We start from the raw sequence: 26,830 nt of genomic DNA on the forward strand, positions 1-26,830 counted from the left end.
ATTTGTTGTTTCTAAGGGAAATCATCGATTCACGAGAGATGAATTGAGGTCGACATCATAGGTGTTCCACGATCGATGGTTCTGGTGTTTTAAGTGCTCTCAGTGAAAGTCAATGTCGTTGTTTTTTTTGTTTAAACACATTTATTACAGTAAAAATTCACCGGAAATTAACTTCCCCCAAAAGTCCAAGATCTATAAAATTGCTCCTGTTAGAATTCAATTCGCATGTGCAACCTTCGTTCCGGTGTTATTATACATAGATAAATCAAATAAATAGACCTTGGAAAAAAGAGGTCATTGACCCCATTACGTAATAATTCTCCCTAGGGAGGCTATGCCCTTATTTGGAGCCCCGTCAGTATTCTATGCCCATATAAGGAGCCCCGTCCGCGCTGGTACCCCCTCCTCTACTGACATAAATATTATTCTAGCAGGATGAAGAGGGAGGCAATCATTCAAAATTGTATCTTAATAATCAGGTATTTTAGCAATGGGGTACATTCGCTTGAGGACAATGGTTACCTCATAATGTGACTAGCTTCAGCAAGGGCAGCGGGGGGGGGAGGGCAAACGCCAAAATATCTGTGATGGCTGGGCGACAGGGAATATGTTTCGTCAATTTTTTTTCGTAGGAATAAGTTTATTTTTATATGCTTTTAGGAAAAAACTCACATCAAAGAGCAAATAAATTGCATGCAAAATGAAACAAAATACACTAAATTTTAAACCGCAAGAATTCCTGGCAAAGGGATCGATTTGTTTAATATATAATATATTTATTTATTATGCATTTAATCTTAAAAGAAAATCAAACTCGAGCCAAAATTACAAAAAGATTGCTTTCGTAGATTATAACAGATGTAGACTTGTCTTTACGCAATTTCCTACGTCTTAGGATAGTTTACAGAAGGAGTAGAAATACGCAAAAATCATCCTGCCTGCATGCATACCATGTTTTGATTTTATAACGGCCATGTAAAATGTACCTCTTTCATAACAGGAAAATTCTCCCTCCCTCGAACTTAAATCCCTTATATATGCAGACATTAAAAAAAAAAAAAAAGAATAGCGAAAGAAAAACAAAATTAAAACTTACTATACAGCTGTCAAATTGACCCTCTATCTTTTTATTGCCCTATTCAACTACATAAAATGAACAGGTTCAAAAAATTTTCGTCACAAAATAATCTTATCGTTTGTGATGAAAAAACTTGAAGTAAAAAGTGACTTGGACCAATATTCATCAAAACTAAAAATGGAATTCTCATGACAATTACTACACCGGGAGTATTGGCTTTTATACCCTCCCCCCCCCCCAAAAAAAAAGCAAGAGATCTCATTTTTATCTCTTTATTAGATACACCACATCAGAGAACCCTGCCGTGGAGGTTTCAAGCTCCAATATTCAAAATGTGGAATTTCGCTTTTTTTCTGAAGAAACATCGTCCATGTATGTTTATTTGTTTTGTTTTTTCCCAGGGGTGATTGTATCAAATCGAAGGTCCAAGATAATTGGGAGGGAGGTCATTCAAATGTAAATTTAAAGCTCTTTTTTAAGTGACCATACAGATTGGACCAGGGGAAAGTCTTATTTTCTTGCTATTTTAGGGCAAAAAACTACGACTTTACCCCGAAGAGGATGAACTTGCCATCAATTTAAAATTCTCTATATGGATATAATGTTACATTCCCATTTCTACCAGCTCAGAGGTGAAAAAGGCAAGGCAGGTCATGAATGACGCAGTAGGCTTTTGGTTTTTATTTACAGTTAGGAAAGGAGGCAGTATCCAAACACTTGTTTCTAGTGAGACTATATTCGTCTTTAACAACTTTAAAAAGAGCTAATAAATTCATCAAATGAATATTTGATACAATATGATAATAATTACTGAAACTTGATCAGTTCATAATATGACTACAATTTTTAAGTTTGCCTTCAACTTTATGTTCACAATACATTATTTGTGATAAAATTGGTTTTCATCAAAGCGCTAACGATAAAGAAGGTCTTAGATAACTGCATGGAAAAAAGGAGGTGCCAACAAAGCTCTGGAGTGCAGTGATTTGGTTTCGTATCAAGCTTGGCTTGTCTATTCAACTTAACTTTCATTTGTTTTAAGATTTATTTATTCATTTATATGAACATCTATTGTATGGTTGTTCGCATTGATTGTTTGTTTAATTTCTGTTCGTTTTAAGTTTCATCTGTACTTCAATAGGAAAATTTATTTTTGTCGTTCTAAGCTCGACTTTTGTATTCAATCTAAGCATTATTTACCTTAAGATATATCTATTCATTTGTATTATTACTGGTTGTATGTTTTTCCTATGATTGTTTATTTAATTTATGTTTGTTTTGGGTTTCATTTATTCTTTAATAGTATTTTCTGGTCGTTTTGAGTTTGAATTTTAAAAGGTATTTGTATCTGTTGAGCTTAATTTTAAAATGGCCTTTACTTTTCTTTGAAAAGCTTACTTTTCGGAAAGTTTTTTTTTAATTAATCACCATAAAAAGCTGATTCTCTGATTGAATTTTATGAACAGTTAGGCTCTTGCACTTTCGTTGTAGGGTCAAAATCTATTGGCAGGCAGTCAACAATGGTCCAACACACATTTTTTCCATGGTTTTTCCCTATTCTGCTTTGTTTCTTTTGGTTTCCTTATAATTACTTTATAGTCCTAAATTCCAGGGGGGCATGGCCCCCTGCCCCCCCCCTGCTGGCGCCCATGGGCTTCAGGTAGGACCTGCTGGACTGTTTCATCAGCTGAGAAGCGAATTTGACATAGTGGAGAATTGCATAACCCCCATTTATATAGTCTACTGTTAAGGACAAGGGCACTAGAATTAAGTCCGAAATCTAGAACTGTAATCATGGCTTGAGCAGATGGCATCTATTTGCTCGACTTGTTTGAATTTTTGGCCCAATTTTATCACTTGTGTTTAGGTTGGTGGATGAACTTGGGGTTAAGGAGGTGCCCTTGGCAGCTTGTACATCTGCTGTTTTGTTATATTGGGTGCCTTTATGGTTTGGGACATGCTTAAAATATGTCAGATTGTCTTTTGCCTGAAGGTTCAGCAGCTACCTTCTGATATCATTTAGATTCTTATCATTAGCAATTCGATCGATATTTCGGAGTAAATGTATTGCACATTAGGCATCCGTTAAACAGAGGCTATGTTCAGTCACCATGAAATAATTTACAAGCACATCAAAGGCAGGGCAGATGGCCCACAATTCAGCCAAAAAAAAGTGGTATTCGTTACCACGAACTGTTTGATTTCAATCAGAGGTCCCAAACTGGTGTCAATAAACCCCTTCTGCTTATCCCTTTACTAAAAACTCTCCATTTGGAAAGCACCCACCATATTGTCAATCTGATCGCATTTCTACAAATAAAAATCTGGTACCCAATCTGTAGGTGTAAAGTATATTTGCTAAACAGATTTCTAGACATAACCCTAATCATACATAAATTTATACAGATGGATCTGTATGAGTAGAGATGCCTTATTGACTCCCATTGCCCACCCCTGCTGCCACCTACAACTTTTTTTACATAATTTATGTCTGTTTGTTGTCAGTGAGAATGAAAAAACGGGAACTTTCTCACTTTAATGGATGTCAACAGCAATTTATGTATGTTTTATGGTTTTTGTCAGTGAGAATGGAAAAACATGAATTTTCTCACATTTATGGATCTTGTTTGGACGGTTATGTGTGTTGATCAATTTATTTGATGTTTTTCATGGATGTCAACAGTAATTCATGTCTATTTTATGGTTTTTGTCAGTGAGAATGAAAAAACAGTGTTTTTTCACATTATTGGATATCAACATCAATTCATGTCTGTTTTATTGTTTTTGTCAGTGAGAATGAAAAAACAGGAACTTTCTCACTTTTCTGGATGTCAACATCATTTTATGTCTGTTTTCTGGTTTTTGTCAGTGAGAATGTAAAAACAGGAATTTTCTCACTTTTATGGATGTTTCTTGGACAGTTATGTGTGTTGGTCAATTTATTTGATGTTTTTCATGGATGTCAACATCAATTTATGTCTGTTTTTTGGTTTTTGTCAGTGAGAATGAAAAAACAGGAATTTTCTCACTTTGATGGATGTTTTCTGAATGGTTATGAGTGTCGGTCGATTCATTTCTTGTTTTTCTTGGATGACAACATCAATTTATGTCTGTTTTATGGTTTTTGTCAATTGATTACATAATATCTCCAAACAGATAACACTACCCACTAATTTCCTATCTTATGCTCTATAAGCAAGGGCTTTCTCACTCCAGGAACTATATTCAAGCTTTAGTTTTTTGGGGTTTAGGAGGAAAAATGGTACCTAGGTTAGTTTAGGTTATGTATTTATTATATGCTATGCTTTATCCCCACCCTCCTAATGTGCCAATATACAGCCAAAATTTGTTTCTAAACTATTATATTTTTATCCTATTTTGTTTTATTTCATGTTCCCCAGATATTAGAACAGTACCTTTTTTTCCTGCATTGCTTTAGTATAAGTGTGACATCCTTTTCACTAATAAATACCCATAATTTTTTGAAGGCCTATAGGATATATGTTCTGAAAATTCAATCGATTATTATTATTGTTGCTGGTTTGTCTGTGAGTCCAGGCAATTTGATGTTCATATGGTAGTCCTAAAACTCAGCTGCCCTTGCCTGAGACTATAGGCAGGCAGACCTTATGTCACTTGTTCACCTGCAAATCCAGGCAACTTGTTGGGTCAACCAATTTTGAATTAATTTTGTGATAGTGTAACTGTCTGAGCTTATAAACTGGGTTGCCTGTCTACGACTTTAGACAGGTAGACCCTATGCCACTTGTTTGCACACAAGGACAGGTAACTTTTCAGTCAATCAATTTTCAATTAATTCTGTTTTAGTGTAACTGTCTTGGCTTATAGATTGGGTTTTCTGACTGTGGACTGCAAGTCCAGGTGACTTAGTGGTCATGTTAATCCTAAAACTTGGTCAAAATGCCCTAGACTCTAGGCGGACAGGCCTACTTGGAAAGTCTACTTGAATTACAATAGAGATGACTAAGATTTTTGAGCTGACTCACAACAGAAAATGTCTATGGAGCTTGCTGATGAAGAAGCATCCTAAGCCTAATTTTCCTGGCCACATACATTCTCAGGTAGGTTGACTAAGTTTTAGGATTGATATGTGACCACCAAGTTGCCTGAACTGTAATTGGAACTATGAAAGGCCATCTGTATGACTTAGTTGTTTTCTCTATTTATCACTGGGGTAATGTAATTTCTTTTGTATAACATTTTAGTGGATCATATATTCAATAAGAAAACCAAAAGCATTCTGTATAACTTTATTCATGTTTCTCTATAATAATTTGATGTTTAAAAAGTCATAAAGAAGACTATATCATTTTCCATGTTTAAAGGAAACACAATATCGCCGATTGTTTTGATTTTATAGTGCTTTGTATATAAGAGTAAATGAAAATATTTGCTGCTTAGAGTATAAAGAACCAATGACTTTAATAGGCCTAGTCATACAGTGCTCACCCGAGTAACTTGTATTTCTAATATAAAAAAAAACATAAAAGGTATATGCTACTATTATGTAGTAACTATGAAGTAGATTTATATCAAAATATTCAAAAAAATCACACAGCATACTAGGTGTCTTACCTTAGCCTACATAAGGTAGGCTATCAGTGGAAGTCATTAGGTCTGCAAAACTACCAATAGGGTAGCCTATATATTGACACTTTCTTTTAGAATCATTAATGTTTACCTTTACATTGCTTCATGGTTAAAAGATCCTGGAATGCCAAAAATCCTAGTAACATCAAGACTATGCCTAGTCTAGCCAAGCTCTTTTCAAGAAGCATTCATTAAAAGTATTTTTCAAAGAACAAAGCTTTGCTGAACTAGGTTCCGATTTTTGTTTTACTAGAACATACAAGAAAACAACACTTTCTGAGCCTAAATGCTCATTTATTTATTTTTTGGTCATTTTCTGCTGTTCTTCTGCTTTTTTAACAGCACACGTTCTTTATTTTTGAAATTGGCCACGAACTTTCGTATTGGAATACATTATGTAAACAGGTGATCTTTCTCCTTAAAAAATGAATTATCGGTTTTTCACACTAATTTCAGACGTATATGGCTGTGTAAGTTTGCACTTGACCATTTTAAAGAATTAGTTTTCATTTTAGGTGTCCTTGGTACTTTAAGAGTTTAGAATTTTAGCTTAGAGTCTTAGCTTAGAGTTTTTGTTAGAGTTCTAGTTTATTTTAGTTTTAGTTAAGAGTTTAGAGTTTTTAGCTTAGAGTCTTAGCATAGAGTTTTTGTTGAAGTTCTAGTTTAGTTTAGTTTTAGTTAATAGTTTAGAGTTTTATCTTAGAGTCTTAGCTTAGAGTTTTTGTTAGAGTTTTAGTTTTAGTTAAGATTTTAGTATTTTTAGCTTAGAGTCTTAGCTTAGAGTTTTTGTTGAAGTTCTAGTTTAGTTTATATATATTTTGTAGTTTTAACTTATAGTATTAGATTGGAGGTTTATTTTAGTTTTAGTTAAGAGCTTAGAGTTTTTTATATTAGAGTCTTAGCTTAGTGTTTTTGTTAGAGTTCTAGTTTAGTTTAGTTTTAGTTAAGAGTTTAGTGTTTTACCTTAGAGTCATAGCTTAGAGTTTTAGTTAGAGTTCTAGTTTAGTTTTAGTTAAGAGTTTAGAGTTTTTAGCTTAGAGTCTTAGCTTAGAATTTTTGTTAGAGTTCTAGTTTAGTTTAGTTTTAGTTAAGAGTTTAGAGTTTTTAGCTTAGAGTCTTAGCTTAGTGTTTTTGTTGAAGTTCTTGTTTAGTTTAGTTTTAATTAAGAGTTTAGAGTTTTAGCTTAGAGTCATAGCTTAGAGTTTTTGTTAAAGTTGAAGTTTAGTTTAGTAATAGTTAAGAGTTTGGAGTTTTACCTTAGAGACTTAACTTAGAGTTTTAGTTTAGTTTAGTTTTAATTAAGAGTTTAGAGTTTTTAGCTTAGAGTCTTAGCTTAGAGTTTTAGTTAGAGTTCTAGTTTAGTTTTAGTTAAGAGTTTAGAGTTTTTAGCTTAGAGTCTTATCTTAAAGTTTTTGTTTAAGCTCTAGTTTATGTTAGTTTTATTTAAGAGTTTATAGTTTTAGCTTATAGTCTTAGCTTAGAGTTTTTGTTAGAGTTTTAGTTTAGTTTAGTTTTAGTTAAGAGTTAAGAGTCTCGAGTTTTTAGCTTAGAGTCTTAGCTTAGAGTTTCTGTTAGAGTTCAAGTTTAGTTTACTTCTAGTTAAGAGTTTAGAGTTTTATCTTAGAGTCTTAGCTTAGAGTTTTTGTTAGAGTTATAGTTTAGTTTAGTTATAGTTAAGAGCTTGTTGTTTTAACTTAGAGACTTATCTTAGATTTTTAGTTTAGTTTTAGTTTATTTATAGTTATATTTAAGAGTTTGGAGTTTTACCTTAGAGAATTAGCTTAGAGTTTAGTTTAGTTTAGTTTTAGTTCAGAGTTTAGAGTTTTAGCGTAGAGTCTTATTTTAGAGTTTTTGTTAGAATTCTAGTTTAGTTTAGTTTTAATTAAGAGTTTAGAGTTTTTATATTTGAGTCTTAGTTTATAGTTTTTTTGTTGAAGTTTTAGTTTAGTTTAGATTTATATCTTATACTTGGATTTTTAGTTATAGTTATATTTTATTTTAGTTTTAGTTAAGAGTTTATAGTTTTGGCTTAGAGTCTTAGCCTATAGTTTTTGTAATAGCTATAATTTGGTTTATTTTTAGTTAAGGGTTTAGGGTTTTAGCTTAGAGTCTTACCTTAGAGTTTGTTTTAGAGTTCTAATTTAGTTTAGTAATAGTTAAGAGTTTAGAGTTTTACATTAGAGAATTAGCTTAGAGTTTTATTTTAGTTTTAATTAAGAGTTTAGAGTTTTAGCTTATAGTCTCAGCTTAGAGTTTTTGTTAGAGTTTTAGTTTAGTTTAGTTTTAGTTTAGAGTTTTAGCTTAGACTTAGAGTTTTAATTAGAGTTCTAGTTTAGTTTAATTTTAGTTAAGAGTTTGATGTTTTACCTTTGAGTTTCAGTTAGAGTTCTAGTTTAGTTTACTTTTAGTTAAAAGTTTGGTGTTTTACCATAGAGTCTTAGCTTAGAGTTTTAGTTAGAGTTCTAGTTTAGTTCAGTTTTAGTTAAGAGTTTATAAATTTATCATAGTGTCTTAGCATAGATTTTTTGTTTGAGTTCTAGTTTGTTTTAGTTTTAGTTGAGAGTTTAGAGTTTTTAGCTTATAGTATTAGCTTATTGTTTTATTTTTATTTCTATTTTATATTATTTTTATTTAATATTTTTTATTTTTAGATTAGAGTCATATATTAGTTTTTTTTTTAGATTTTAAGTTTAGTGTGGTAATATTTAAGAGTTTAGTGTTTTAGATTAGAGTCTCAGCTTAAAGTTTTAGTTAGAGTTGAAGTTTAGTTTAGTAATAGTTAAGAGTTTAGAGTTTTACCTTAGAGTCTTAGCTTAGAGTTTATGTTAGAGTTCTAGTTTAGTTTAGATATAGTTAATCGTTTGGAGTTTTACCTTCGAGACTTAGCTTAGAGTTTTAAGTTTAGTTTAGTTTTAGTTAAGAGTTTAGAGTTTTTTAGCTTAGAATCTTAGCTTAGAGTTTTTGTTAGAGTTCTAGTTTAGTTTAGTTTTAGTTAAGAGTTTAGAGTTTTATCTTAGAGTCATAGCTTAGAGTTTTTGTTGAAAATCTAGTTTAGTTTAGTTAAGAGTTTAGCGTTCTACCTTAGAGTCATAGCTTAGAGTTTCTTGTTATATTTCTAGTTTAGTTTAGTTTTAGTTAAGAGTTTAGAGTTTTTAGCTTAGAGTCTTAGCTTAGAGTTTTTTTGAAGTTTAGTTTAGTCTTAGTTAAGAATTTAGAGTTTTTATCTTAGAGTCTTAGCTTAGAGTTTTTGTTAGATTTCTATTTTAGTTTACTTTTAGTTACGAGTTTAGAGCTTTATATTAGAGTCATAGCTTAGAGTTTTTGTTGAAAATATAGTTTAGTTTAGTTAAGAGTTTAGAGTTATACCTTAGAGTCTTAGCTTAGAGTTTTTGTTGGAGTTCTAGTTTAGTTTAGCTTTATTTAAGAGTTAAGAATTTTAGCTTAGAGTCATAGCTTAGAGTTTTTGTTAGAGTACTAGTTTATTTTATTTTTAGTTAAGAGTTTAGTGTTTTTCCTTCTAGTCTTAGCTTAGAGTTTTTGTTAGAGATATAGTTTAGTTTAGTTTTAGTTAAGAGTTTAATGTTTTAGCATAGAGTCTTAGCTTAGAGTTTTTGTTAGATTTCTAGTTTTACTTAAGAGTTTAGAGTTTTAGCTTAGAGTCTCAGCTTAGAGTTTTTGTTAGAGTTCTAGTTTAGTTTAGTTTTAGTTAAGAGTTCAGTGTTTTACCTTAGAGTCTTAGCTTAGAGTTTTTGTTAGAGTTCTAGTTTAGTTTAATTTTAGTTAAAAGTTTGATGTTTTAACTTTTACTTTCAGTTATAGTTATAGTTTAGTTTACTTTTAGTTATTTGTTTGTTGTTTTAAATTGTAGTCTTATCTTAGATTTTTAGTTAGTGTTCTAGTTTAGGCTTAGTTAAGAGTTTAGATTTTTAGCTTAGAGTCTTAGCTTAGAGTTTTAGTTATAGTTCTAGTTTATTACAGTTTTAGTAAAGAGTTTAGAGTTTGTATCTTAGAGTCTTATATTAGAGTTTTTTTTGTTGAAGTTCTAGTTTAGTTTAGTTAATAGCTTAGAGTTTTAGCTTAGAGTCTCAGCTTAGAGTTTTTATTAGAGTTGAAGTTTAGTTTAGAAATAGTTAAGAGTTTATAATTTTACCTTAGATTCTTATCTTAGAGTTTTTGTTAGAGTTCTAGTTTAGTTTAGATATAGTTAAGAGTTTGGTGTTTTACCTTCAAGACTTATCTTTGAGTTTTAGTTTAGTATAGATTTATTTAAGAGTTTAGAGTTTTTTTTATATTAGAGTCTTAGTTTAGAGTCTTTGTTAGAGTTCTAGTTTAGTTTAGTTATAGTTAAGAGTTTGGTGTTTTACCTTAGAGTCTTAGCCTAGAGTTTTATTTGGAGTTCAATTTTAGCTTTAGTTAAGAGTTTAGAATTTTAGCTTAGAGTCTTAGATTAGAGTTTTTTGTTAGAGTTCTAGTTTAGTTTTAGTTAAGAGTTTAGAGTTTTTAGCTTAGACTCTTAGCTTAGAGTTTTTGTGAAGTTGAAGTTTAGTTTAGTCATAGCTATGAATTTAGAGTTTTTAGCATAGAGTCTTAGCTTAGAGTTTTACTTAGAGTTCTAGTTTAATTAAGTTTTAGTTAAAAGTTTAGAGTTTTATCTTATAGTTTTAGCTTAGAGTTTTTGTTTAATATCTATTATATTTTAGTGAATAGTATAGACGTCTACATTATAGCATTAGCTTAGAGATTTACTTATAGTTGTAGTTTAGTTTAGTTCGAGTTAAGGGTTTAGAGTTTTAGCTTGGAGTCTTAGCTTAGAGTTTTAGTTAGAGTTCTAGCTTAGTTTAGTTTTAGTTAAGAGTTTAGAGTTTTACCTCAAAGTCTTAGCTTAGAGTTTTATTTAGAGTGCTAGTTCTAGTTTAGTTTTAGTTAAGAGTTTTGAGTTTTACCTTAAAGTCTTAGATTAGAGTTGAAGTTTCGTTTAGTTGAGTTATAGTTAAGATTTTATAGTTTTAGCTTAGAGTCTTAGCCTAGAGTTTTAGTTAGAGTTATTGTTTAGTTTAGTTTTAGTTAAGAGTTATAGCTTAGAGGTTTAGCCTAGAATCTTAGCTTAGAGATTTAGTTAGAGTGTTAGGTTAGACTAGATTAAGTTAGGTTAGATTAGGTTAGGTTAAGTCAGGTTAGGTAAGTTAGGTTAGGTTAGCTAAGTTAGGGTAGGTTAGGTTAGCTAAGTTAGGGTAGGTTAGGTTAGCTAGTAAACATCTCTCCATGTTTAAGTTAGGTTAGGTTAGGCTAGATTAAGTTATGTTAGGTTAGGTTAAGTGAGGTTAGGTTAGGTTAGCCTAAGTAAGCACGCGTACGTAGGCTAACCTAACCTAACTTAACCTAACATAACTTAATCTAGCCTAACCTAACCTAACATGAACATGGAGAGATGTTTACTAGCTAACCTATCCTAACCTAACTTAGCTAACCTAACCTGACTTACCTAACCTGACTTAACCTAACCTAATCTAACCTAACTTAATCTAATCTACCCTAATACTCTAACTAAATCTCTAAGCTAAGATTCTAGGCTAAACCTCTAAGCTATAACTCTTAACTAAAACTAAACTAAACAATAACTCTAACTAAAACTCTAAGCTAAGACTCTAAGCTAAAACTATAAACTCGTAACTATAACTCAACTAAACGAAACTTCAACTCTAATCTAAGACTTTAAGGTAAAACTCAAAACTCTTAACTAAAACTAAACTAGAACTAGAACTCTAAATAGAACTCTAAGCTAAGACTTTGAGGTAAAACTCTAAACTCTTAACTAAAACTAAACTAAGCTAGAACTCTAACTAAAACTCTAAGCTAAGACTCCAAGCTAAAATTCTAAACCCTTAACTATAACTAAACTAAACTTCAACTCTAAGCTAAGACTCTAAGGTAGAACTCCAAACTATTAACTAAAATAAACTAGATTTTCAACAAAAACTCTAAGCTATGACTCTAAGATAAAACTCTAAACTCTTAACTAAAACTTAACCAAACTATAACTTTAAGTAAAACTCTAAGCTATGAGTCTATGCTAAAAACTCTAAATCTTTAGATATGACCAAACTAAACTTCAACTTCACAAAAACTAAGCTAAGAGTCTAAGCTAAAAACTCTAAACTCTTAACTAAAAATAAACTAAACTAGAACTATAACAAAAAACTCTAAGCTAAGACACTAAGCTAAAATTATAAGCTCTTAAATAAAACTGTACTAGAACTCCAAATAAAACTCTAAGCTATGACTCTAAGTTAAAGCACAAAACTATTAAATAAAAATATACTAAAATAGAACTATAAAAAAAACTCTATGCTAAGACTCTAAGCTAAAAAAAACTCTAAACTCTTAACTAAAACTATACTAAACTGAAACTCTAAGCTAAGTCTTGAAGGTAAAACTCCAAACGCTTAACTATATCTAAACTAAACTAGAACTCTAACAAAAACTCTAAGCTAAGACTAAGGTAAAACTCTAAACTCTTAACTATTACTAAACTAAACTTCAACTCTAATAAAAACTCTAAGCTGAGACTCTAAGCTAAAACTCTAAGCTATTAAATAAACTAAACTAGAACTTAAACAAAAAAACTCTAAGCTAAGAGTCTAATCTTCAAACTATCAACTATTAACTAAAAATATAATAAACTAGAACTCTAACAAAAACTCTAATATAAGACTCTAAGCTAAAATTCTAATCTCTTAAACAAACTTAAACTAGAACTCTAAATAAAACTCTAATCTAAGACTCTAAGGTAAAACAACAAACTCATAACTAAAATTAAACTAAACTAGAACTCTAACTGAAACTCTAAGGTAAAATATCAAACTCTTAACTGAAACTAAACTAAACTAGAACTTTTACAAAAACTCTAAGCTAAGACTCTAAGCTAAAACTCTTAACTAAAACTAAACTAAACTAGAAGTCTATCAAAAATTCTAAGTTAAGACTCTAAGTTAAAACTCCAAACTCTTAAGTAAAACTAGAACTCTAACAAAAACTCTAAGCTAAGACTCTATGCTAAAACACTGAACTATAAACTGAAACTACACTACACTATAACTCTAACCAAAACTCTAAGCTAAGACTCAAAGGTAAAACACTAAACTCTTAACTAAAACTAAACTAGAACTCTAACAAAAACTCTAAGCTATGACTCTAAGCTAAAACTCTAAACTCTTAACTAAAGCTAAACTAAACTAGAACTCCAACAAAAACTCTAAGGTAGAACTCTAAACTCTTAACTAAACTAAACTAGATTTTCAACAAAAACTCTAAGCTAAGACTCTAAGATAAAACTCTAAACTCTTAACTAAAACTAAACTAAACTAGAACTCTAAGTAAAACTCTGAGCTAAGACTCTAAGCTAAAAACTCTAAATTCTTAACTAATACTAAACTAAACTTCAACTTCACAAAAACTCTAAGCTAAGACTCTAAGCTAAAAACTCTAAACGCTTAACTAAAACTAAACTAGAACTATAACAAAAAACTCTAAGCTATGACTCTAAGGTAGAACGCTAAACTATTAACTAAACTAAACTAAACTAGATTTTCAACAAAAACTCTAAGCTAAGACTCTAAGATAAAACTCTAAACTCTTAACTGAAACTAAACTAAACTATAACTCTAACAAAAACTCTAAGCTAAGATTCTAAGCTAAAAAACTCTAAACTCTTAACTAAAACTGAACTAAACTAAAACTCTAAGCTAAGTCTCGAATGTAAAACTCCAAACTCTTAAATATATCTAAACTAAACTAGAACTCTAACAAAAACTCTAAGAGAAGACTCTAAGGTCAAACTCTAAACTTTTAACTATTACTAAACTAAACTTCAACTCTAACTAAAACTTTAAGCTGAGACTCTAATCTAAAACTCTAAACTCTTAACTATTACTAAACTAAACTTTAACTCTAACAAAAACTCTAAGCTATGACTCTAAGCTAAAACTCTAAACTATTAACTAAAACTAAACTAAACTAGAACTTCAACAAAAACTCTAAGCTAAGACTCTAAACTCTTAACTAAAACTAAAATAAACTATAACTAAAACAAAAACTCTATGCTAAGACTCTAAGCTAAATTTCTAAACTCTTAACTAAAACTAAAATAAACTATAACTCTAACTAAAACTCTAAGCTAAGATTATATGGTAAAACTCCAAACTCTTAACTAAAAGTAAACTAAACTAGAACTCTAACTGAAACTCAAAGGTAAAACATCAAACTCTTAACTAAAATTAAACTAAACTAGAACTATAATTAAAACTCTAAGGCTAAGCTAAGATTCTAAACTAAAACTAAACTAAACTAAAACTTCAACAAAAACTCTAGACTAAGACTCTAAGAAAAAAAAACTAAAATGTTAAATAAAAATAAACTAAAACTCTAACATAAACTCTAAGCTGAGACTCTAACCTAAAACTCTAAACTCTTAAGTAAAACTAAACTAAAACTCTAAGCTAAGTCTCTAAGGTAAAACTCCAAACTCTTAACTATAACTAAACTAAACTAGAACTCTAGCAAAAACTATAAGCAAGACTCTATGATAAAACTCTAAACTATTAAATATAACTAAACTAAACTATAACTCTAACAAAAACTCTAAGCTAAGACTCTAAGCTGAAACTAAACTAAACTAGAACTCTACTTAAAACTCTAAGTCTCAGCTAAAACTCTAAACTAAACTAGAAATTCAACAAAAAAACTCTAAAATAAGACTATAATCAAAAAACTATAAAATCTTAAATAAAACTAAACTAAAATAGAACTCAAACAAAAACTAGAAGCTACTATCCTAAGATAAAATTTTAAACTATTAAGTAAAACTGAACTAAACTAGAACTCTAAGCTAATTCTCTAAAGTAAAAAACAAAACTCTTAACTATAACTATAACAAAAATAAAACTAAACTAAAACTCTAAGCTAAGTCTCTAAGGAAAAAAAAAACCCTTATTTATAACTAAACTAAACTAGAACTCTAACAAAAACTCTAAGCTAAGACTCTAAGCTAAAACTCTAAACTCTTAACTAGAAGTAAACTAAACTAGAACTCTAACAGAAACTCTAAGCTAAGACTCTACGCTAAAAACTCGAGACTCTTAACTCTTAACTAAAACTAAACTAAACTAGAACTCTAACAAAACTCTAATCTAAGACTCTAAGCTAAAACTCTAAACTCTTAAATAAAACTAAACTAGAAATCCAACAAAAACTCTAAGCTAAGAATATAAGCTAAAAAATCTAAACTCTTAACTAAAACTAAACTAAACTAGAGCTCTAACTAAAGCTCTAAGCTAAGACTCGAAGCTAAAACTCTAAACTCTTAACCAAAACTAAACTAAACTAGAACTCTAACTGAAACTCTAAGCTAAGACTCTAAGCTAAAAAACTCTAAACTCTTAACTAAAACTAAACTAAACTAAAGTCTCTAAGGTAAAACTCCAACCTCTTAACTATTACTAAACTAAACTTCAACTTTAACAAAATCTCTAAGCTATGACTCTAAGCTAAAACTCTAAACTCTTAATTAAAACTAAACTAAACAAGAACTTCAACAAAAACACTAAGCTAAGACTCTAAGCTAAAAACTCTAAACTCTTAACTAAAACTAAACTAAACTAGAACTCTAACAAAAAAAAATTCTAAGCTAAGACTCTAAGCTAAAAACTCTAAACTCTTAACTAATACTAAAATAAAGTTCAACTCTAACTTAAACTCTAAGCTAAGACTCTAAGCTAAAACACCAAACTCTTAACTAAAACTAAACTAAACTAGAACTCTAACAAAAACTCTAAGCTAAGACTCTAAGCTAAAAAACTCTAAGCTAAGACTTAACTAAAACTAAACTAAAACTCTAATCTAAGTCTCTAAGGTAAAACTCCAAACTATATCTAAACTAAACTAGAACTTCAACAAAAACTCTAAACTAAGACTATAAGCTAAAAACACTAAACTCTTAACTAAAACTAAACTAAAACTCCAAGCTAAGACTATAATCCAAGACTATAAAATATTACATAAAAGAAAAATCTAACTTAAACAAAAACTCTAAGCTAAAAACTAGTAACTAAATTTAAACTAGAGAGTAACTCTAACAAAAAAACTCTAAGCTAAAAGTCTAAACTCTTAACGTACCAAGGACACCTAAAATGAAAACTAATTCTTTAAATTGGACAAGTGCAAACTTACACAGCCCATATACGTCTTAAATTAGTGTGAAAAACCAAAAATTCATCTTTTAAGGAGAAAAATCACCTGTTTACATAATGTCCGAAAGGTCGTGCCATTTTCAAAAATAAAGAACGTGTGCTGTTAAAAAAGCAGAAGAACAGCAGAAAATGACAAAAAAATAAATAAATCAGCATATAGCCTCAGAAAGTGTTGTTTTCTTGTATGTTCTGGTAAAACAGAAATTGGAACCTAGTTCAGCAAAGCTCTTTTCTTTGAAAAATACTTTTAAAGAATGCTTCTTGAAAAGAGCTTGGCTAGACTAGGCATAGTCTTGATGTTACTCGGATTTTCTACAGTTCAGGATCTTTTAACCATGAAGAAGTTTAAAGGTAAATACTAATGATTCTAAAAGAAAGTATCAATATGTAAGCTACCCTACTGGGTGCTTTGAAGACCTAATAACTTCCACTGATAGCCTACGATATATAGACTAAGGTAAGACACCTAGTATGCTGTGTGATTTTTTTGAATATTTTGAAATAAATCTACTTCATAGTTACTACATAATAGTAGCATATACCTTTTATGTTTTTTTTTATATTAGAAATACAAATTACTCGAGTGAGCACTGTATGACTAGGCCTATTAAAGTCATTGGTTCTTTATACTCTAAGCAACAAATATTGTCATTTACTCTTATATACAAAGCACTATAAAATCAAAACAATAGGCAATATTGTGTTTCCTTTAAACATGGAAAATGATATAGTCTTCTTTATGACTTTTTAAACATCAAATTATTTCAGAGAAACATGAATAAAGTTATACAGAATGCTTTTGGTTTTCTTATTGAATATATGATCCACTAAAATGTTATACAAAAGAAATTACATTACCCCAGTGATACATAGAGAAAACAACTAAGTCATACAGATGGCCTTTCATAGTTCCAATTACAGTTCAGGCAACTTGGTGGTCACATATCAATCCTAAAACTTAGTCAACCTACCTGAGAATCTATGTGGCCAGGAAAATTAGGCTTAGGATGCTTCTTCATCAGCAAGTTCCATAGACATTGTCTGTTGTGAGTCAGCTCAAAAATCTTAGTCATCTCTATTGTAATTCAAGTAGACTTTCCAAGTAGGCCTGTCCGCCTAGAGTCTAAGGCATTTTGACCAAGTTTTAGGATTAACATGACCACTAAGTCACCTGGACTTGCAGTCCACAGTCAGAAAACCCAATCTATAAGCCAAGACAGTTACACTAAAACAGAATTAATTGAAAATTGGTTGACTGAAAAGTTACCTGTCCTTGTGTGCAAACAAGTGGCATAGGGTCTACCTGTCTAAAGTCTTAGACAGGTAACCCAGTTTATAAGCTCAGACAGTTACACTACCACAAAATTCATTCAAAATTGGTTGACCCAACAAGTTGCTTGGATTTGCCGGTGAACAAGTGACATAAGGTCTGCCTTCCTATAGTCTCAGGCAAGAGCAGCTAAGTTTTTGGACTAACTTATGAACATCAAATTGCCTGGAATCACCGACAAACCAGCAACTATAATAATAACCGATTGAATTTTCAGAACATATATCCTATAGGCCTTCAAAAAATTATGGGTATTTATTAGTGAAAAGGATGTCACACTTATACTAAAGCAATGCAGGAAAAAAAGGTACTGTTCTAATATCTGGGGAACATGCGAGAAGTTAAGTTTGGTTAATGCTAGTGAAATAAAACAAAATAGGATAAAAATGTAATAGTTTAGAAACAAATTTTGGCTGTATATTGGCACATTAGGTGGGTGGGGATAAAGCATAGCATATAATAAATACATAACCTAAACTAACCTAGGTACCTTTTTTCCTCTTAAACCCCAAAATGCTAAAGCTTGAATATAGTTCCTGGAGTGAGAAAGCCCTTGTTTATAGAGCATAAGATAGGAAATTAGTGGGTAGTGTTATCTGTTTGGAGATATTATGTAATCAATTGACAAAAACCATAAAACAGACATAAATTGATGTTGTCATCCAAGAAAAACAAGAAATGAATCGACCGACACTCATAACCATTCAGAAAACATCCATAAAATTGAGAAAATTCCTGTTTTTTCATTCTCACTGATAAAAACCATAAAACAAACATAAATTGATGTTGACATCCATGAAAAACATCAAATAAATTGACCAACACACATAACCGTCCAAGAAACATACATAAAAGTGAGAAAATTCCTGTTTTTTCATTCTCACTGACAAAAACCATAAAACAAACATAAAATGATGTTGGCATCCAGGAAAGTGAGAAAGTTCCTGTTTTTTCATTCTCACTGACAAAAACCATAAAACAGACATAAATTGCTGTTGACATCCAATAATGTGAAAAAATACTGTTTTTTCATTCTCACTGACAAAAACCATAAAACAGACATGAATTACTGTTGACATCCATGAAAAACATCAAATAAATTGATCAACACACATAACCGTCCAAACAAGATCCATAAATGTGAGAAAATTCATGTTTTTCCATTCTCACTTACAAAAACCATAAAACATACATAAATTTTGTATGTGGTGATATTGCAGGTGCAGATGCATTGTATCTCCTTTCTGCACCTCAGTCTTTACTATCCCCTCCTGCTTGGATTCTCAACTTTTTTTGCTGAGGGCCATCTGCCTTGCCTTTGATGTGCTTGTTCGTTACCGCGAACTGTAAGTAAGGAGCGACCCGGCTCAATAGTAACCGAAACTCTATAAAACAAAATTTTGATTCAAATATGTAGTCTTACCGTTTCATCAAGTTTAGTCTTACCGATCAAAAGTTACGCGCCTAAGAAAATTTGCCTTATTTTCGAAAAAAAGGGGGAAACAACCTCTAAAAGCCATAGCACTTTAATGAAACTCACACCATCAAATTCAGCGTATCCGAGAACCATACAATAGAAGTTTCAAGCTCATATCTGCAAAAATGTGGAATTTTGTATTTTTTGCCAGAATAAAGGTCACGGATGCGTGTTTATTTGTTTCTTTTTTGTTTTGTTTTTTGTTGTTTTTTTTCCAGCGGTGAACGTATCGATCCAGTAGTCCAAGAATATCGCGAGAGGACTCATTTGAACGGAAATTAAAAGTTCTAGTGCCCTTTTTAAGTGACCAAAAAAATTGGAGGGCAACTTGGCCCCTCTCACGCTCATTTTTTCCCGAAGTCACCCAATCAAAATTTTGAAATAGCCATTTTGTTCCGTATAGTCGAAAATCTAATAAATATGTCTTTGAGGATGACTTAATACTCCACAGTTCCCGGGGGAATTGCTGCAAGCCGTGAACTTTGCCCATTGTTTACATATAGTATTAGTTATTGGGAAGTATACATACTTTTATACAGTTTTTCAGGAGGGATTTTTGTCTGGTGGGGGGAGTCAGAGTAGGGGGCTACGGGGGAGGATTTTTCCACGGAGGATGTTTCCTTGGGGGAAATGACTTTTCTATGAAGGGGGCGCCGGATTTCCCAGCATTACTTAAAAAAAGATCAGAAATTAAATAAAAAACAAGTTTTTCCAACTGAAAGTAAGGAGCAACATTAAAACTTAACCGGCCTTTGTGATTCAGGGGTTTGTGATTCGAACTTTAGCGTAAAAGGCGAGGTATTGACTTGGGGGGCGAACTCCCTAATATACGTAATAAAAACATACGAATATAGAAGTTCGATACGTAAGTTACGTCAGAGCAAAATTTCGAGAAAGCCATTTAGCAAAAAAAGTAAACTTAATATGCAAATTTCGTTTTAATTATTTACGGCGAGCAAAAATCAAAGCTGCATTAATTCAAAAACGTTCAGAAATTAAATTAAAAAAAACTAAGTTTTTTTTAACTGAAAGTAAGGAGTGACATTAAAACTTAAAACGAACAGAAACTATTCCGTATATGAAAGGGGCTGTCCCCTCCTCAACGCCTCGCTATTTACGCTAAGGTTTGACTCTCTCTCACAACTTTATTTTTTAAAACAATAAAAAACTTTAGCGTAAAGAGCGAGGCGTTGAGGAGAGGACAGTCCCTTACATATAAAGAATAATTTCTGTTCGTTTTAAGTTTTAATGTCACTCCTTTCTTTCAGTTTAAAAAAAGATTCAGTTTGTTTTTTTGTTACTTAATAGATTCCAAGATGAATGGGCGTTGAACTGACTTCATTGGGAAAGTATGTCCATATGCTACATGGTAGCAGCTAGATGCCTGATTTTTTTTTTTAAGAAATCTATTTCTTTTACAGGAGGCTATTTCTCTTAGAGACGTAAACTCGGACATTTATCTTAATTTAAACATTTTAATGTGCTTGTGCAGGCCCATGTGCAGTTTCAGATGCATAATTAATTTTAAGTTCTGAAGAACTAGAATACTGGACTTCATCTTATAAAGGTTTAAAGGACACGCAAAATTACTGCTAGATGCCTACTATACAAGCAAACTACTCGTACTTGCTCTCGAGCAAATAAATTATATGTAGGCTGTGTCTTTAATTCAACGGACCAAATTTTCACTTTAGTTTTCCAATTCCCAGCATTAGTTTTAAAAAAGGCTATTATTTGAGGAATATAACAAATAGCCAAAATATTTTTCTCCCTTGTCTTTTCCTAGTTTTTGCAAGACCTTAAGAGTTAGAGAGCCATAAGACAGGATGCAATTTATTATTAATTACTAACCAAAGAGCATGCCACATAACAGGTATAAAAACAAGAACAAACTGTAGTGTATACTTTTTTGAGAGGAACGCCGAAAAACTATTTGCCCCTCCCCCCTAAAAAACAAAGTTCCTGAAAGTTTCAACCTGATCCCCCTGCCATTTGACAAAACAGAGTATACTTACCGAACTGCATATAAAATTCCTCGAACTAATGAAAGCTACCAAATGCATACAGTTTCTCTAAACCGTATTTACAGTTGATTGCCTTCAGGCATAATAAGGAAGAAAAAAGAAAGACGTGTACTCACAGTGATTATTGGAAACCCAACTGAAAACTGACTGTAAAGTGTAAAAAATCTCTGGAGAATGCGCTAGCATTTAGGCCTCAGCTACCCGTTGTAATTCGCAGGCGTCAGATCAGTAACCGACAACAACCAATTATTTAGAATGTTTTTTCTTTTTTTTTAGTCTACACAACTGGGATCAGAAGTAAGGAATATTCTACTGATGCTGAATCTCGATTGAAGTCTTTTGGCGCTGATTTTTATAGAACCAATAGAGGAGGTTTGATAACATTTCATGGGCCTGGACAACTGGTTGTATATCCAATATTGAATTTAACTTGCTATAACAAAAATATTCGGCAATTTGTTTCTGCTATTGAACAATCTATTATTTCTGTCTGTGATGAGTTAGGCATACTTGCATCAACATCTCCACATACTGGTGTGTGGGTTGGAAATAATAAAGTATGCGCAATAGGTAATTTTTTTTTCTCTCTTTGCTAAACCATAAAATACTAAACCGAAAATAAAATCATGATGGAAAAAGGATAAACTTAAAACCAAATTATGGGTGTACAGTATAATAAATATAATTAAGAAGTTGCCAAAAAAAAGTTAGAAGGAAGAAAATGATGAGAATAAAGTTAGATTCGCTGTTATGGTATAAGAAAAAGATCTTGAGAAACCTAACCTTACGAAATGAAGGGAAATTACTTGAATTTGAGGAAATTCAAATTGATTCTTTTAACAATGAAGTATCTCAATTTTAAAAAGGCTACTGAAGCAATAAAGAACACTTTTTCCTTGGTTTAAAAAAGCTGATAATAAAAAGCTATTTTAATAATGATAACTGTGTACAGTGGTTGGAAGAAACCCTTTCCAATATATGTCACAACTGTCCCTCTCTTAGAAAAAATGCTGGCGAATGTACCTTTCGTGTTTCTCCCCCGTCCTTGGCCCTAAGGGAAAAATGTCCTATATTACCTCCAGGCCTAGAGAAATATCTCGAATATTACAATCCCCTCCCTTAGGGAGGGGACAGGGAACATTTTAAACATTATAAATGGCTGGCTAGATTTGTTTTTGAACAGTCTATCAAATATGTTCAGTATAGAAGGAGGGGGTAGGATGAAAGAAAAAAAATGTCTCATAAGCGATTTTTGAAGTTTTGTAGCCATACCGTCTGTCTTCACCTTTGATTTTGATATTATTAGAGTACAAAACTTAAGCTACTATACAGTAAATATAACTTTTATAGTTACGGCTACACCAGAAGTAACATTTGAAGATCGAAACTAAAGACTATGGGTAACTTAGGAGAGTGGAAACTTGCGCTAGCGTTGTAAAAAAAAATCACCAGTGTCACCCAGTGTTTTGCGTTTTTTAATGTAATCATACAGTCAAGTTAATGTTGTGAGTGAAGTGATTTAAGTGACACCCATCTAAAGTGACTGGTTCCAGTTTCTGAAATAAACACGGTTGCGAAGATTGAAAAAAAAATGGTGAGAACAGACTGTTTATGAATATAATAGCTGGCTTTACTGAAAATTAGAAAATTAAAGTAAAATGTTGATGTTCTGGTAAACATTTTAAAGCTTGAAGTATCTCTAGCCAAAAATAGATACCCAGGAATTTTTTTCTTAAAATGTCTTTTACTTACTTTTTCGTGTTTCGAACCCCCTCCCCCCTACCGAGGCTCAAACATGTGTGCAAATATGCATTTAAACTAGAGATTCAAGACCTAAACCCATTCATCCTAAATATTTTCTTTATGTCTAATCCTGGATTCTACCCCTCTTTTGTTCTGTAGTCGGCATTCTTTAGTTTCTGGTGATACATAAAAGCAATAGAAATGCATTTTTTTTTTTTTTTTTGCAATTCTCGTAACTGATGTAGTATATATCTGACATATTATTTCTAAAATTGCAAACTAGATATTTTGGTTTACAGGAATTTTTCTGAAGTAAGTTTGTATTAAGTTTTTCTTAATTTTGCAGTCCTAAACTTTTAGTGTACCTTTATATGGATACAGTTTTTTGAAATTGATCTTTTGTAGGTCTGCATCGAAAACGAAATGTAACCACACATGGCTTAGCATTAAACTGCAATTTAGATCTTAAATGGTTTGATCATATAGTGCCATGTGGTATTCTAGACAAAGGTGTCACTTCATTATCAAAAGAACTGGGAAGAAATTTTAGTGTTGAAGAAGGTACTGGATTGTTCCTCAGCCAGTTTTCCAAAACAATGAATTCCCCATTACTTATTGTTGATGAACAAGAGACTAAGGAAGAAGTTAGTACGATATTGAAAAGTGCTTTTTAAGAGAGTTGCTAGTAGGTAAATATGATAGACAAATAAATAGAGTAATAATTTTTATTTTTATAAATTTATGATGATCTCAGTTAAAAGGAGGAAGGATGCCTCCCCAAGATTGGTTGAAAGGACCTTACCCAATCAGACATTGGGATAAAATACATAAGACCTTAGTATTCATTATAAAAGTGTACTTTTTGGGGGCAATTAGTACAACAAAGATTCTTTTTTCATGGTTACATGACGTGGTAAAAATAATTTTGGAAAACTAAATTATGTCAATGTCTCGAAAACCAAAGGAAATACTAGATTTTTTTTGAACAGTCTATCAAATATGCTCAGTTTAGAAGGAGGGGGTAAGATGAAAAAAAATATCTCATAGAGATTTTTGAATTTTTGCAGCCATACCGTCTGTGTACACCTTTGATTTTGATATTATTAGAGTACAAAACTTAAGCTACTATACAGTAAATATAACTTTTATAGCTACGGTTGCACCAGAAGTAACATTTGAAGATCAAAACTAAAGACTATTGGTAACTTAGGAGAGTGGAAACTTGCGCTAGCGTTGTAAAAAAAAAATCACCAGTGTCACCCAGTGTTTTGCGTTTTTTAATGTAATCATAAAGTCAAGTTAATGTTGTGAGTGAAGTGATTTAAGTGACACCCATCTAAAGTGACTGATTCCAGTTTCTGAAATAAGCACGGTTGCGAAGATTGAAAAAAATGGTAAGAAATTCCAAACATTATATGGCATTGGCGATTTTATTTATACTAACGTCAGTGTCCACCCTTATAAATTGCCCATACTCTTTCATCGGTGAACATTGTTTTGTTTTATAGTTTCTTTGATTATCATAAGTGCTATTATCTACTGCGAAGTTATTACTGCGTTAGTTATTAAATAACAACTAACGCAGCACCGAGTCACCTGAGACCAACACAGCTAAGCACGTTCCTCTTCCATCCCAATCTATTCCTGCCTCTTTACACCCTCCCAAGAGGTTTCAATTCCCATTAAATCGTTCCTTGCGACCTCTTCCTACCCCATTCGGGGACAACTGTTTCTCATTTGGATCTAAATGGTTAGCCGAAAACGACGATCTTTGACAATCTATCACCATTCATCCGCAGAACTTGTCCTAGCCATCTCAACCTTTTTCTTATTATAGCCGTAGGAAACGGGATACCACCGCATTTCTTGTACAGCTTCCTATATGAAATCCGTAAACAATTCAACTGGAAAACATCTAGCGAATCCTCTTCAGTCTTTCGGAGTGCCTTCGTTTCAGAACCATACTGGATCACTGTCATTTCTGTAGCTTCTATTATTATAATCTTGCTTCGCAGACTTGTCTTCCTATTCTTCCAAACTTTTTTCCAACTGTGAAAATGCACTGTACCTAGGTAAGTGAAGTTATCCACTTGATCAATTTTATCGTTACCCAACATCGCCTCTTTATCTTCACTTATTCCCAGTCTAAGCGACTTAATCTTCTTAAAGTTCATTTTCAAACCTAGCACTCTGAACTCTCAAAATCTCCAAAACATCATTCATTTTACTAACAATTTCATCTAGAATCAATTAATCAGAATAATCTACGTCTAGGACTGTTTTACTTTTTCATTTGTTCCATGCTATCCCATAGCTTTTGTCGTGCTCCTTAGGATAAAGTCTATGAAAACAATCCATATAAACGGGGATAAAACACAACCCTACTTAACTCCTGATTCAACACGGAACTAGCCACTAACCTCATTTCCTACTTTAACCGTAGCAATGTTATTCTGGTACGTAGCACTAATCACTTTAAAGATTTTATCTGGTACACCATAAAGGATAGGACCTTCGTTAAAACTCTTCTATCGGCTGAATCAAACGCTCGCTCATAATCTCTAAAACTGAGGACTTTGGGGTCTGATAACTCAGGCACTTCTCAATTATTAATCTGAGAGTGAAAATTTAGTCGATGCATCCTCTCCCTATCCAAAAACCACTTTACTTTTCCTAAAAATTTTTCTACTGCATCTCTAACTCTACAAAGTATAACCATACTAAGTAATTGGCTTCCTACAGAAACCAAGCGAATGCCTCTATAATTATCACACGCACTCCTATCAACTTTCTCATAGAGGTGTTTAATTAAGATTTCCCTAAACTCGCTAGGCACTTTCCCTTTTTCAAAAATAATATTCATAATTTTTAGAGCTTTAGCTCGAACTGCACAACCGTCATATTTATGAAACTGATTTGCCCCACTACCAGCACCTGGGGCTTTATTATTTTTTTTTTTACTTTTTTGTATTGTCTCTAATTTGTCCTCGCAAAATTAATCTTCATTTACTTCCAAAGCGTTACAAAGTTTTCTGTTTTTTTCTGTATCATTTCCTTTAACTCTGTCACGGTTTAGCAAATTCTCAAAATGTTTTGCCCATCCCTCTTTAAATCATTAATTGTAGTCCAGTTCCTGTCTTTGACTGAACAAGTCCAGATTGACTATTCCGTCTTTATTTTTTTTAACAGTCCAATACATTGTTTTACTATTTTGCCGTCTGGCTGCATCTTCTAGATCTTCAACAATTTTATCCATGGCCTTAACTTCACATCTCCTTGATCCATAGGGCTAAAAGCACAGTAATACGGGTATAAGCATAAGATAACCTGCCCATGGGCGCCCATATGGGGGGGGGGGCTCCTGCTCCCCCCTGGCTGAACGATGCTGCCTTATTTTTATATTTATTGTTCAGAGATTTCTATTATATAGCATTAAAAGTGCCAATTAGATGAGGTTTGCCCCCCCCCCCCTTGAGTTCAGCTTATGGGCGCCCATGACCTGCCCCTAAACAAGTTATTAAGTTGTTACGCCCTTAGGGATCTAAAATTGAACAAGTACTTGCTCTTTACGGTACTCAAGAAATTCTAAGTATCTAGTTACAACTTGCTAAATCTGGTACCGAAGCAAAGTGCATGAAATTATAAAGATGGCATAATAAGTTCCTCCAGGTGTATTCGGTAAGAGCTGCCGTAGGCACGTGTAGAGGTGGAGTAGGCTTTTGGGCCCATCTTTTTGATTTTCACGACTTCAGCTAAAGTTTTTTATGTCCTCCATATAATTCATTATTTTTTTTCAATAGTTTTTACAAAGTTTACCCCCCCCCCCTCCTTCCCTCTGCCCTAGGAAAAACAACACCCAACAAAATTATAATCCTACGTAAGTGCCAATAGGTGGTATCATCACTTGCTACAACCGGTACGCTAGGAAAACTGGTGAATAACATAGACAGTAGAAAACTAGACACGAATCTTCTTGGGAGCATCAATCCCACCACCTCGACCTTCCTTCACTCAAGCAACGAATTAAAAGTCATAGAATAGATCGGAATTTTATTTTAAAATTTCTTTCACAGCATGTTTGCCGAATTTGAATTTAACGTCCAAAAAAAAGTCATCAAGCTTTAAAATGAATAAAAAAAAGTTTGCACTTTATCCACAACTTTCTAACATACTATCTCAATACTTTACTCATTTTTGTGTTGAATCGGAATTTGAAAGTTGTATCCCCGTATTTAACCTGGGGACAAAGCCAAAAAATTAAAATTCTAGATTTGACTAGTAGTTTTCACGGAAGCACGCTCCCCCCCCCCCCCAACCTTGGGA

The 26,830-nt window shown here is 32.1% G+C and overlaps 1 protein-coding gene across 1 annotated transcript in view; it reads left to right on the forward strand.

Annotated features, from left to right (window-relative positions):
* The window catches only part of Lipt2 (Lipoyl(octanoyl) transferase 2), a 38,699-nt gene extending 14,466 nt beyond the window's left edge, over positions 1-24,233 (forward strand). The window contains exons 2-3 of the mRNA XM_089105719.1: positions 21,041-21,334; positions 22,913-24,233. Of these exons, the coding sequence (XP_088961845.1) occupies positions 21,041-21,334; positions 22,913-23,181 (563 nt within the window). The 3' untranslated portion in view covers positions 23,182-24,233. The remainder of the gene's footprint in view (positions 1-21,040; positions 21,335-22,912) is intronic.
* The last annotated feature ends 2,597 nt before the right edge of the window (positions 24,234-26,830 follow it).

Source organism: Artemia sp. Qi Xiang Cuo, chromosome 20 (genome assembly GCF_049724085.1).
Source record: "Artemia sp. Qi Xiang Cuo chromosome 20, ASM4972408v1, whole genome shotgun sequence".
Lineage (NCBI taxonomy): Eukaryota > Metazoa > Arthropoda > Branchiopoda > Anostraca > Artemiidae > Artemia > Artemia sp. Qi Xiang Cuo.